We start from the raw sequence: 15,000 nt of genomic DNA on the forward strand, positions 1-15,000 counted from the left end.
TCTACGAGGGAGCTGGAGTGGCTTCCCAGTCGGCCAAGGACTGGGTAGCCCGTGTTGCTGCTGCTTGTCATAGTCAGTTGGAGGATTGCAGGACACTGCTCTTGGTCTGGATTCTGGAGCTTCAGTACTTGGTAGCCATGAGCCATGGCTGGAATAACACCAGCTCCACAGAGGAAACATTTTCCAGTTTACTAAAGTTCCTATTCCTGGCTATGACAAGCGGCACTTCATGTGTGGCAGAAAACTGAATGATACAAAATATGGAAATATTACACAAACAACACATTGTTCCAGACTACCTAGAGAGATAATATAAAATCTGTTAGAGGAAGACTGCCTATTACCATCTTGATACAGCAATAATAAATTTTTTCTCTGTCTGCTTAGATTATTTTTTTGCAGTCAAAGAAAGGTAGAGAGTATGGGTATGCAAAATTATTACTGCTTAACAAGTTTCTTCCAACTACATCACCTAAACCACTTCCTCACCTTGTGCCCCTTTGTCTCCTTAAGCCTATTATACAAGCAGATCCTGATTTTGTCCCACCTAGAATTTTTGCAATATATGGCATATACAACCGTCTAAAAGATATCCCCAGTCCCCCATTCTCTTGGTATCCCCTTGTTTCCCTGAACCAATTATACTAGCTCTTTTATTGTCAGCCCTGCCTCTTTTTGTTCTTGTGAAAAAACATAAGTACAAAATTAGAATTATTGCAATATAAGGCATGTACATCATAAACCCCTTCATTCACTCTCTTCTTTGGTGTCCCCTTTTCTCTCTTAACTACATGCTGCTGGGGATAGCATGTGCGTATATGCCATGCCCACTGTGTGGTTAATTTAGTAATTGTTTCAACACATAGATGGCTCTGCAAATTCTAAGTCCCCAATGAGCCAATTACAAGGACTATCTGTCTCGCCTGTTTACCCATTTCTTTGAGTTTCTATTATATTTTCAGGTATTTAATATTGTTGTTAGTAATGTCAGTAACACTATAGTAACTATGATGTTTATAATAAAAATATCAATATCAATATTGATAGCATTAGTAATGAAAAAGTATTTTCACCCAAACTCAAGGAAAGGTGAAATCAGGTGACTCCTTTGTGGCTAAGCATTGGCTAAGCACTAAGCAGAGACATCAAATAAAACAATACTAAAGTGAACACAACATTTTCCCAGTGGCATTAGATTAACCAATCATATGAGAGCCTCTTACACTTGGTTGAGCTTCTGAGAGAAAATATTGTAAATATAGTAAGAATTATTGCAAGGGTGACGGAAAAGACTCGCCATGAGTGCACAAATCTCTTGGAGTGTCATTTGACTCATTTGGTGCTTAGAAGGGGGCTTTAGCTTTATTCCCATCGACAAACAAGTGTGGAATGTAACCTGCGTAAACAGTGACCGGAAGAGTGCCAACTCCAGGGAGGTTGCCATTTCTGTGCTGCACACCGTATTCCTGATCACTGTGACCAGCAGCGCAGGTTGCATTACATAAAATTGAAAATTACGAAAAAATTAGATATATGACAAATAACCAAATGTTCCATGTTTTCTTGTCTTTTTCTTGCAATGAGCGAATTACTACATAGAGAGATGATATGGAGTCTGTGCAAGGAAAATAAGCTATTACCAAATGGATAAAGCAAATCAAAAGACAAATATGGACATTGGAAAATGGCAATAAAGCTAGTAAAATTTACACAAAAAAAGGAGGCACAGTATTGTCACTGCTCATGGGTGTTCATGTGCGCCAGGCCTATGTGCTGCACACGGGATGTTGGCCACTTACGTAACCCACTGCCCAGGTTTACGACACTGTGATTTCCGTGATGCAACTGGGTCCAATGGGTTAATTGTTTAAAAAATCTGTGTCTGCTCTTTAAAATAATGGAAGTCCCATTAACCCACTAACAGCGGTATATTTTGAAGCCGAAAATAATAGTTTCTGGGCGGCAACAAAACTGGCGTGCGGGGCCGGCCCGGAATATGCCCGCGATGTATTCAGAGCGCAAGCTCCGATCCAACATCACACTAGCGGGATGACCAGCAATGTTTATTTTTCTGGGTGTCTCATATATGGGACACCTGTCGTAAATGGGTTAAACAGCAATATCTAAAATCAGCAATGGCTAATGTTATAAACTGCTGTTTCAGGAATTGCACCAGGAAGGAGACTGAAGTTATTTTCCCAGTTAGCTTCACCTTTCTGCACTCTGTGTAGATATTTCTATATCTACTTCCATTCCTCTGCTCTCTACAGCAATGGGAATTTATCTTCCAGAGTTGCTTTAATAATAAATAATCAGAATGGTGCCATCGTTTTAATATCCCTACCCACTAAACAAGTGAGGTCAAATATATGCATTATAATAGATCATGCAAAGCAAAATAATCATGCATATATACCTTCGAAGGTCAAGAGTGTGAAAAAAATATCAAATTGCACCCAATACTGCAGGGAAAGAAATACTGTCAGCTGATGTGTTCCTTCCCATTTGTAGGTTCTGTGAATGTTGCAATTATATATGTAAGATGCTAAAAAGTGCCACATTTAGAACGTAGGCAGAAATACACATATAAAATATCCCGGAAAGTGCCATTCACAACCCATGTCTACTCAGTGCTCTGAGTTTCAGCTCTATCTTGCTATGCATACTAAGATAAAGACAATGTTTGTCGGAAGGTGAATCTACCCTTTCCTCGGGCAAGGGCCAGAGGGTATGCCACGTCACAGCAATTTACAAGCCAATTTTACCTTATACTGTATGGGCATGACACTGAAACTATACCCACATTTCAAAATCCATTAAAATTACTTTCAGTGATTCCTTAAGGTGTCTAGTATGCATTTATAGTAGTTTTTGTTAGTGCCTGGCAACAAAAACAATGATATAATACTATTATATCACTGCCAGCCACTAACTAAAACCATTGTATGATAATATGTATTACAAAAGTCCATAGCGATGAGAAGGGTGGTCAGGTGGCCGAAACCCCAATAGGGATATACAGTGATAAGGCTGGGGTCTAAGGACAAAGCTCTGGGGTATGGAAGGTTTTGTTTGTGGATTCCCCAGAATGGCAGAAGTAATACTTAATATACAGCAGGTGGGGGTTATTTAATATACAGCTACCGATACTTTTTCAGTCATTCACATTAGAAAACAAGGGATTTATGCACATAAAATGATGAATAACAGAAACAAATCATTGCAAGGCTGTACAAAACTAAAAAATCACTGAGATGTGGACTGATTCTATAAAATTCCCAGAAAATGCATTGAGATTACATTATCCCCAGGAAATTCCTGGCCCTCTACATCTTTTTGTTTCTGGAGTAAGGTGAAAAGTGAGACTAATTGTCAAAAAATGGTTATGTTTCTAATGTCTATTTAAAAATGCAACAAGCATATATTAACTGATCTGATAAGAATATTCATAAACATATAATACCATCCCCTCCTCTCTCTGAAATACATAAATTTAAAAGAATAGGAATAAGAAAAATAAAAAATAAATAAATTGATAAAACAAAACACAAAAAAATAAATAAAGTCTTTTGTTTATGATTACTCTTATAATCCATCTTATAATCCTTTTCAGGCAACTTATCATACATCCTAAATACACATGTAGGCCTATATCTAACAACTTGTCATACATCCTAATTACAAATGTAGGCCTATATCTAACAACTTATCATACATCATAACTACATATGTAGGCCTATATCTGAAATTAATCCATCTGAAATATAAAAAATAGTAAGAAAACATGCAATTCTATGCAATTTCATAATTTCCAATCTTCAGCTTCCACTTGGATGCAATCAAAACCCTAATCAACACTAGGTACAATACCATCTCATATGTAGGTCTTTACATCTTGAAAGTATTACAGAAGCATGAACTAATCTACTTCAACTGACACTGTACAGATTATTTTCACAGGACAAATCATTTGCAATAAACGTTTGTAAGTTAAAGTAATTCCTAGATCACAAATCAATACAATTCCAAGACATCAATGTGAACAAAGGCACTTCTCATTTCAAAGACAAGGGCTCTTTTTATTATATATCTTATATCTCCTTTTGATCTCTACGAATTCTATGGAATGGGGTTTTATTATCATTGTAATATTTGAGTCAAATACTTTATTTTGTATTTCTAGTTAGCAGTTCTAATGTTTTCCACCGCAAGTACGAATAGGCCTATGACTGGGTCTACATTCCCTGGCTTTGTTTTATCTAATTCAATACGAGAACATCTTTATTCCCAACTGTCCTACCATTTGCTCTAAACCTATTACGTATCACCTCGACAGAGAGATTTTAAAAATAATCCTCAGGTACAGGGTGAATTAGAGAAATTTATTCAAAATCTTCCTTCCCAAAGCCCTCTCGTCCCTGCCCCCCCAAAAGACAGCCATCCCTCTCTGAATCTCGCTCACGTCGCCTACAGGAGTCTCTTGCCCCTCAAGCCGGCCAAGGAAACGAGCTCATAGGCGAAATACAGAGGGGGAAATAGAGCTAGGAGACTCACACACGAGGGAGACGAGGAGCGACCAGGGATCTCCAAGGGATGAACATAAACAAACATGGCTCCTTGCCTCAATTGAGGAAACGAGAACGGAGTGTTTCCTCGCTCTGTGTCAAGGCTCGTGGATGAAGTCGATGGATAAAATAAAAATGTTCTCTATGACGTTTATCATGACTTCATCGGTCAAGTAGATCGACATTCGCCGCATTGTATCAATCTTTTTCTTCCGTAGTTGGTAGATCTTCTTCCACGTTTCGCTTCCTCGATGGTAACCGGGAGAGCTTGGTAACCAACAACACAACTGCACTACCAAGGTCTCTCTTTCTCTCCCTCTCCCCTTCTCCTCTCTGTCATTTTGCTCCGCCCTTTCATTCTTCTCTCTCTCTCTCTCTCTCTCACTCACTCTCTCTCTCTCTCTCTCTCTCTCTCTCTCTCTCTCTCTCTCTCTCTCTCCTCTCTCTCTCTCTCTCTCTCTCTCTCTCTCTCTCTCTCTCTCTCTCCTCTCTCTATCTATCTCTCTCTCTCGGTTTCTCTCACTCTCTCTCTCTCTCTATCTCTGTTTCTCTCACTCTCTGTTTCTCTCACTCTCTGTTTCTCTCACTCTCTCTGTTTCTCTCACTCTGTTTCTCTCACTCTGTTTCTCTCACTCTCTGTTTCTCTCACTCTCTGTTTCTCTCACTCTCTGTTTCTCTCACTCTGTTCCTGTTTTTTCTCTCTGTTTGCTCTCTCTCTCTCTCTCTCTCTCTCTCTCTCTCTCTCTCTCTCTCTCTCTCTCTCTCTCTCTCTCTCTCTCTCTCTCATCTCTCTCTCTCTCGCGCGCGCGCGCGCATGTTTGTGTGTGGGTGGGGGGGCGCCCGCTCGCCCACCCCCCTTCTATGTGTATGTGTGAAAACGAAAGAGAGAGAGAGAGAGAGAGAGAGAGAGAGAGAGAGAGAGAGAGAGAGAGAGAGAGAGAGAGAGAGAGAGAGAGAGAGAGAGAGAGAGAGAGAGAGAGAGAGAGAGAGAGAGAGAGAGACTTTGTCAACCATCACCATTTGGTTTTGGTTTCCTGTTTCCCATTTACGTTTCTCATGACTTATCACTACACTGAGCTGACTACGCGATAATAACGGCGTGTAAACATTTGCGTGTTTATGGACTCCATCGATAGGCATGATTATTTTTGTTTCTTTTCCTGTAAGTAAGAAGAGTTGAAGGAAGGAACGTTGCTTCTCAACGCCGAATTACCCCCCCCCCCCCACCATAAAAATAGCAGTTGTTAATTTGCTTGTAATGCAAGGTTTACCGAACATAATTATGATTTTGTTTCATTTCAACTTTTGTTATACGTGAATACTTGTCTGTTAAAATGCCGTTTCTTTTCCTTGAATTACTAATGTGCTGAGACAAAAATGACCAATTTCGGTCTGTCGTGAATATTCCGTAGTGCATTAATCATATATTACTGCATTTTTTGTGGACGTAACAGCAGGGAACAAGTAAACATGGCATTTGTTTGACCAATCTAATAATATCCTATCTACGAAGGTCTGTGTCCATGTAATATGCAAGGAAGAATGAGCGACGACCTTCAGGCTTCATATTTAATTATAACTAGTGGAATGCCTCCCAAAATCCCCTAGAAGTATTAGTAAATGGAAATTGATCACAAATTTATGTGTAATTTTAACATAATTGTATCTACCATTACACATATGTGCAAAGCTTCACCTGTCTTTCTGGAACAAACAATGTAATAACTCCTATGACGTAACGCGCTGGGAACATGATTTCCTCCAAGATAACAAACAATGCAAATAATTCCAAGGTTTTATCGACCGAATTTCGAAATTAATGCATATATCGGATAAACGTTATATTTACTCGATTATTGCCACCGTTTTGTAACTGTTTGTTGGAATATTGCAGTATTGATCGAGGTGTGGTAACTGACTCATATCTAACACTACATGTTGGTTATCACTTTTTTTTTTTTTTTTTTTTTTTTTTTACATGCTAATGCTAAAAATTATCTTCATTACTACTACCACAGGCTTACAGCTGGAAGGAGCACATACCATCTCTTTTAGCAATTTTTTTTTTTTAACAAGTCGGCTTCCTCTTGTATTGTTTACGTTGAAAGAACGAAAAGAAGAGGGTAGGGGGGGTGGAGGGGGGGGGGGCTAGGGAGGAGGAGTAATCTTTTTAATGAATATGTTAATAGATATATATTTCAATATTATAAATTTCGAAAGATACACAACGTATATATTTTGCCCTATATGACAGAAGTTTGGAATTTTATTGTCATTATAATCATTATTAGAATTGCTATTATTATGAATATTATAATAACCATATTGACTTGTTACTATCATCATCATCATCATCATCAGTGTTTTATTATATTATCACTTTTTCAATTTTGGAATGTTTTAACGCTTAATTGGTCTATGGTTCTCTCTCTGAATATTTCTGTCTTCTCACTCTCTTTCTCTTGCTTTTTATCCGTCACACTACTCTCTCTCCCTCTCTTTCTCCCCCTCTCTGTCGGTCTATAAATGGAGAGGTGTGAATAAGCGCGGATATCTTCCCACCGCAAGAGATTATTTGACCGGTTTAGACTCTATCTTGGTCGAAGATACAGATATAATTGAAACCGGTCTAAGGCGAAGATATAGTGGAAGCCGGTCAAGTATATTTCTTGCACTGGGAAGATATATACTCTTCGTGTTTCTGTTAAATTACCGCATTTTGTTTGTGTGTTTTGTACTTCACAAAGCTATCGTTGGATTTTTTTTTTTCCTGTAGTGGAATATATTGTCCGAGGCACATTTTCATTCTCTTAACATGTGCACCAGGTGTGTGTGTATTTTCACATTTGTTATGTGATCCACTATCATTAAGAAACCACGTTCAGGAATAAAACTTTGAGAAATTATTAGGAAATTAATTTCCTGGAATCCGACAGAATGCTGGCCATGGGAATTTACAAAGTAATCTAACATATTGTTTACATTTTGAACAAGTGATATTTTATGGTCGAGACTGCTAAACTTGCTAGTAAAGCTTGCTCGAGCTGCATCTAACAGCTTCACAGCTTCTGCCACCACTGCCAGAAATGACGAGATTGCCTCGTTTGCAGCTGATACAGGTCATGAGTCATCTTACCTTGCCGAGCAGGATCCGACTTCTATGCACCACCTCCAAAGACATAGCCCTTCATTCTAATATCCAGAAAATGGTCGTTTGAGAACGGAGGGCATCCGGCACTGAAAGGTCTTCCAATGCATTTCTAAAAATTTAAATTGTGAACCCAGTGCAGAAGTTAGGATGAGCCGTCTTTTCTAGTGGGGCAGGAGTGGGCAGATTTTAGGGAAGGGGAGGAGCTAAACTTGTAGACTTTGTAAAGAGCTGAGACTTGACAAAGTTATTTTTAGGAAAATTGCTCGTGTATGGTTTATAATGCTTGTGTAATAGGAGAGAGAGAGAGAGAGAGAGAGAGAGAGAGAGAGAGAGAGAGAGAGAGAGAGAGAGAGAGAGAGAGAGAGAGAGAGAGAGAGAGAGAGAGAGAGAGAGAAGGGGGAGGGGATATGTCGGCATGTAAAGCTATCACACTAGTCTTCTCTGTCCTGGGATCCCTAGGCACCCTCGTCGAAGTCAGGTCAGCTGACCAGTCAAAAGCTGTAGCTGGCCAGACTAGTGTGACCTTAGCTTAACTGACCACTGCTCATGTAGATTCGTCCCTGTTTCGTGAAGTGCTTGTCCGTATGATGTCCTTAAATCAACCGGAAATTTGGAAATCGACAGTTGCAATGAAGACGGGTGACAATCAGATTAGTTACATGTCTACCCCACCCAAGCGGAAACGCCAGTCATACACGCAAAAATACATTAACAGCTGGGCTCTCTTTATTTCCAATGCAAGACGTGGGGAGGGAAGGCGGTAAATCTGAAATAACAAAGCGTCAAAAGATTGCTGAAAGTGCTCAACGTATGGTGTGTGAATGAAGGCGAGACATAGAGAGAAAAGTAAAGAAGGCCGAAAAAAAACTTAAAATTCCGTTCCCAATTGCCATTTTTAAATGATAAAATACCCTAAAGTTTGCTAGAGTTTATCGGCCGGTTTGTTAGAATTGTGCAAGGCCCGACCCAAAGAATATTCGTATACTTTACATGCATAAATAAAGAAATGAATGCATATTCATCAGTCTAGACATGCATATCAAACCCGCAAATAGATGGTTAAATGTATATCTATGAGATATATAGACAGATATGCCTTTATTTATATGCATCTGTATTTATGAAAATTCACTGGGTCGGGTCTGGCACAATTTTAACAAACCGGCTGTATACCTCTGAGAGCATTAAGGATTCGTTTTAATCATTTCTTCCCCAAGATCGAGCCTCCACGGCAGTTTTTATGAATGTTTTCAGTCTGTGTTTCATGATGGAAATATTTCCAGTAAACATGATATTGCCGGGGATGGGGCTCGTGCGATGACGGTAACTCATCAGTCACTTTCATCTTTGCTAAAAACATTGTCAATCAATCTATATATAATGCAGTATGTCATTTCTTAAATCTTTGCGCATCCTTGCCGACTGATCAAAGTTATACATTAAAACTTATTTTTGTCACCTGAGAAGACACAAATCTTTGAAAAAAGCTTAGGATTTATGAATGTGAAACCCCATGAAATATTACCATAAACCAGATATTTGTCCGACTGATTAAAGTTATACCCCAAAACTTATTTTTGTCACCTAAGAAGACACAAATCTTTGAAAAAAGTAGGATTTACGAAAGTGAAACCACATCAAATATTACCATAAACCAGATATTTGTCACTTCATAACGGGAAAATATTGCTTGAACAGTTACCAGCCCTAAAACTCCTGCCAGCTGAGTCTACCCTCGAGAAGCTTATGTTTCCCGTTTTTAATGAAACAGAAATGGAAGCCGAAGATCCAAACTTTTATACAATAAACAGCAGAGTTTCAACTGTTCTGGAGACTATGCTTGAATGCTACTTAAAACCGATCAACTCGAAATCCAATTCTTTGAAACAAAGTAAATAGACCCAGCAAACTATTTTTTTTAATTAAAGGCGTATCTCGGAGTAACTGTTAACTTTTAACTTTTAACTGTTAACTGTTTTTTATAAGAAAAGGTGTATTTCGAAGTAACTTTGTCTAGTTATGCGAAGAGACTGACAAACAATTTTTGGATGCTTTTAGTTTATGTCCCGATTTTTATACACAGGGAATCTCGCAGATTTTAAAGAGATTCAACACTTCAGTCTTTGAGATTCTAAATCCGTGAAAAGTACTGATGAAAACTGTCCCTTCTGTTGCCCCTTTGGCCGTACATTTTCCAAACCTAGTGCTTGAGAAAGACATGAATATTATAGACAGAAAATGCCTTCTTTTGAGAAACACGATTGGCAAAATCTTCTAACAGGAATTACACACATGCAAAGTATTTGACTTGCCTTTACAATACATACACATACGCATATATATATATATATATATATATATATATATATATATATATATATATATATATATATATATATATATATATTAGTAGCAGGTATACGAGCACATAAAAAAGAAATAGCTCTATTCTAAAAAAAAAAAAATAAATAAAAATAAATAAATAATAATAATAATAAATAATAATAATAAATAAATGAATTAATAAAAATGCTTATCATAATTTCAGCAAAAGAAAATGTACTGTGCCTATTGCCCACTTGACTAAAATTAATACGAAAATACCAAAAGCTTTATCATGGAAAACTGTCAGGTTTATTTTGAAAATTAAGGCAAGAGTTTAATTCTCGAAAATCATGTCTTCTATGTAAATGAACATGTACTACCCACTTGTCTATAATTTGAATTGTTAATAACACACAAACTAAACACAGTTAAACATTATGGATGTGTTACAGGTTCTTAAATCATTCATGCTCAGAAACGAATAATCAAAACACTTTTAGGATGAAAAGGATAATCATACAGATTATTTATTTTAATATCTCCTTATTATAACCAACCCATGTGAATACTAACTTGATAGGCAAATCATATCACGTATTCGACTGTCAAACAGTAAAATGATTACTTGTAGTCTTCGAATAGTTGTCAAATACAGTGAACCTTCGCTATAACGCGGTTCACCTTTCGCGTTCTCGCTGCTTCACGGATTTGCATTGTGTTCTGCATTCTGATTGGCTAAACAGTCTCTCCGCTTCTTCTCTACCTGTGTCAATAACGTTACGGTTTAATATGTACATGTACGTAAAACAGCTTGCCAAATTTAAGTTTGCCAATTTTCTCTAAAACCCATGAAGCCTTCAGTTCGTATTGATGATTAAAATTATTATTTTACAGTACAGTAATTATTTGTAAAAAAAAAAACGTTTATACAGTGCATTTATTTGTTAAACAAATGCTTGGGCCTGTAAAAAGATTTTGTTCTTTGGTTTCAATGTATTGTAGAGTATTTCATTATATAAAAATTATAAAAAAATAAAGGTTACTACTTCACGGATTTCGCCTATCACGGGTTCTTTTTGGAACGTAACCCCCGCGAAAAACGAGGGTTCACTGTACCTCAATGGCTCAACCACATTGTGTTACTACTATCAAACCCATTTTATATTGTTATCATTAACATTATCATCATTATATTTAGTTTGGTTCTCGCTAAGTGGTTTCAGAATCATTATAAATGATCCAGGACACACATTCGAAAAATAGGAATCAAAGTGTATACAGTAATTAATGCATTGATACTATATAACAATTTGCCCTAGAAAAAAAATTTCATAAAGCTTTTAATTCTAATCTCCTATAGGTCATTAAGGACCTATTAATTAGTAGGTACTGTTAATAACACAAAAAAACATTTGTCAAACCTTGTTATTTTACACACGTATATATCTCTTGGTGAATATACATTGTTCCTAGTCCTTCTACAGATCGTTTCCAGAGCTGCATGCTAATTTTTTTTTATAGGTTAAAGACCCTTTTTAGGGAGGGGGGGGGGCTGTTGAAGTACATTTCCTTATTTCTCTATCATACAAGATATTTTCTACTCACTGGTGATTCACTTGTTTTTCCTCTTCATATGAATGTTTTTGTTTTGTTTCATTCTTTGTTTTTCTCTTCATATGAATGTTTTTGTTTTGTTTCATTCTTTGTTTTTCTCTTCATATGAATGTTTTTGTTTTGTTTCATTCTTCGTTTTTCTCTTCATATGAATGTTTTTGTTTTGTTTCATTCTTTGTTTTTCTCTTCATATGAATGTTTTTGTTTTGTTTCATTCTTCGTTTTTCTCTTCATATGAATGTTTTTTTGTTTCATTCTTTGTTTTTCTCTTCATATGAATGTTTTTGTTTTGTTTCATTCTTTGTTTTTCTCTTCATATGAATGTTTTTGTTTTGTTTCATTCTTCGTTTTTCTCTTCATATGAATGTTTTTTTGTTTCATTCTTTGTTTTTCTCTTCATATGAATGTTTTTGTTTTGTTTCATTCTTTGTTTTTTCTCTTCATATGAATGTTTTTGTTTTGTTTCATTTTTTGTTTTTCTCTTCATATGAATGTTTTTGTTTTGTTTCATTCTTTGTTTTTCTCTTCATATGAATGTTTTTGTTTTGTTTCATTCTTCGTTTTTCTCTTCATATGAATGTTTTTTTGTTTCATTCTTTGTTTTTCTCTTCATATGAATGTTTTTGTTTTGTTTCATTCTTTGTTTTTCTCTTCATATGAATGTTTTTGTTTTGTTTCATTCTTCGTTTTTCTCTTCATATGAATGTTTTTTTGTTTCATTCTTTGTTTTTCTCTTCATATGAATGTTTTTGTTTTGTTTCATTCTTTGTTTTTCTATTCATATGAATGTTTTTGTTTTGTTTCATTCTTTGTTTTTCTCTTCATATGAATGTTTTTGTTTTGTCTCATTCTTTAATAAACTTCTAAATGACAAATTTGAATAGCGTTCTTCACGTCACCTACGTGTTGAACGGAGAGGAACCTGGCTATCACTGGAACCTTAACCCTGAAGATGATCTCTTGACCGAAATCTGCACAGGGTCCAGGAAACACTCCGAACATCCTGAAGGCGCTGAAGTCTCCAGGTGTCGCAGGAAGCGCGTCTCCTGTTCGTGCCTCAAGGTCTCTCACGGCTTGTATCTTTTCGATCATGCCAGTTTCCTGAACTCTGAGTTTCACGAGGTAGAAAGCCGTAGGAGTCCCGAAGTCTAGCATAAACCAAGGCTTCACGAGGTTCTTCGTCATGTAACAGTGCGGGAGAGTCTTGTCGTAGAAGCCGTCCACCAGATTCGTTTTGGCGCGCTCGCTTAGGTTCGGGTTCTCGGGGGAACCGTCGATGACAGCGCCCGTGGCCAGGTCCTTCTGCTGCCGCGTGAAGCAAGGGATGGCGTCGCTCATGTTGGTTTCCTCGTAGTTGGGCATCACGATCAGGTTGGACATGAAACACGTGGTGTTGAGGGCGTCGTGGCACCACAGGAGGCACCGACTTTCTTCCTCGCAGCCCTTCGAACACGCGAAGATGGAAGGCGCCCCGGGGGAGTGGGGGAAGAATCTGAAGAACTTCGAGGCGGTCAAGAGCCTGGCTTTCGACAACATCGTCCCCCTGAAAATGGCGAGCGGTTTTTCTGCCGTGGACGGTGGCCAAAACTGCAGCTGCAACAGCGCCATTGATATCACCAATACTTCCTTCATGGTACGCTTAAGGGCCAAGGTCGGCGATAAGGGCGGATCTCGTGTGCAGCCGATGCTTGAAGGGAAACGGGGCTCCGGAAGACCAGCTTAGCCCACACCTGCCGGAAAGGGAAATAGAGCAAGAAGAAATAGGAGCCAATGATAAAAAACTGATAAAACACATTATCACTGTTATTATGTTTGAGTATTATTACTGTCGTACTATTTCCACTATTTTCATGTTTTTACTACCGTTAATATAATTTTATAGCGATTTTATATTTTTTCTGCTATTATTGCTTTGATATTTTTTCTTGCTCAGTATCATTAGTATCCTATACATCTCCATTAATATCATCATTTTTTAATCCCTAAACATTATTGTTCTCATCAGTTTGTTTATCACCGTAATTATTAGCACGGCTACTGCTACCATTACTCGCACTGTTATTTTGTTATAATTATTGTTATCATTATATATTATCGTATATCATCCTCATCATTATCTTTATCCTCCACCTCCTCCTCATCATTTTTACATCATACCCCCATCATCATTTTTATCCTCCTCCTCCTCATCATCATTTTTACATATCACCATCGTCATCACCATAATTATTGGTAACATTATATACTATGGTCCTTAAAACCACAGACTTTCAACACACACGTGGAATGTAAACAAATAATCTCTCCGATCGGGATTCGAACCCATTGCAGGCAGGTAATTGCAAGACGGACGCTGCTCTACCTGCCTGCAACGCGAGGGTTCGAATCCCGGTCGGAGAAGTTATTTCTTCATCATTTCTTCATCATTTCTTCTTCTTTATCAATGCGGTAGTGAATTATTCCATCATTCATACGTGGGTTATACAATGTGGATCCCGACTGATCACCAAAAGACAAGATTTTTCTTAAAGATATCCAGTTCTTGGCGATGGAGTTTGTTGTTGATTGAAGTTACCGATATGAATTATATAATTATGTTAATGATAAATGACCTATATATAAAGTTCCATTATATATATGCTTCATTTGGAGGTAGAATGTGTTGACTGAAGCTTTTTTGCCAGCTCCAAATAAGTCAAAAAGCGAATTTAACTGAATATGGTTGAACAATAGCATATTCCTCAAGAAAGGTTACGTGTATGATAAAAAGTATACGAATTAAAAGTTAATAATTAATAATGATGATGGTGATGGTAATGGTGATGGTGGTGATGATGATGATGATAATGATAACGATGATAGTGGTATTGATAATGATGATGATATTGATGATGATGATAATGATGGTGATCATGATAATAATAATGAAAACGATGATGATGTTGATAACGATAATAATGATAACGATGATGATAGTGATATTGATGAAAATAACGATAATAATTAGAAATGATAAAAAAACATAGTAATGATAATGTTCAGCAGGATAATAACATTGGCAGTAAAACGATGACATTAGCAATAATAATTAAATCAAAAATATCAAAATAATGGGAACAAGAGCACTGATAAGAAACATACAAGTAATAAAAATGCTCATCCGTTGAACAATAACATACGATGGTGATGGTATGAACAACAATAACAATATGGTGTAGAAAAAAGTATGAATGAGAATGAGTATCTTCATCATACAAGAGATGCATTTGACCGTTTTCGAATATATATCTAAGTCAGAGGATATATTCAGAAAATATATATCCCCCCCCCCATTCCTGAACTATG

At 37.1% G+C, this 15,000-nt stretch overlaps 2 protein-coding genes across 3 annotated transcripts in view; both read right to left on the reverse strand.

Annotated features, from left to right (window-relative positions):
• Positions 1-4,635, reverse strand: part of LOC113824679 (Helicase with zinc finger) — a 30,392-nt gene extending 25,757 nt beyond the window's left edge. For both annotated transcript variants that reach the window (XM_027377448.2, XM_027377447.2), the window contains exon 1: positions 4,555-4,635. The gene's annotated coding sequence lies outside the window, so the exon portion shown is untranslated. The remainder of the gene's footprint in view (positions 1-4,554) is intronic.
• Positions 4,636-12,507: 7,872 nt separating this feature from the next.
• LOC138863001 (uncharacterized) lies at positions 12,508-13,303 on the reverse strand. Its single transcript, XM_070126489.1, has one exon. The coding sequence runs from the start codon at positions 13,285-13,287 to the stop codon at positions 12,508-12,510; it is 780 nt and encodes a 259-aa protein (XP_069982590.1). The 5' UTR covers positions 13,288-13,303.
• Between the last annotated feature and the right edge of the window lie 1,697 nt (positions 13,304-15,000).

The sequence above is a fragment of the Penaeus vannamei genome, chromosome 1 (genome assembly GCF_042767895.1).
Source record: "Penaeus vannamei isolate JL-2024 chromosome 1, ASM4276789v1, whole genome shotgun sequence".
NCBI lineage: Eukaryota > Metazoa > Arthropoda > Malacostraca > Decapoda > Penaeidae > Penaeus > Penaeus vannamei.

Coding starts and splice junctions, on each gene's coding strand:
- LOC138863001 (XM_070126489.1), bottom strand. CDS start 13,287: ATGAAGGAAGTATTGGTGATATCAATGGCGCTGTTGCAGCTGCAGTTT.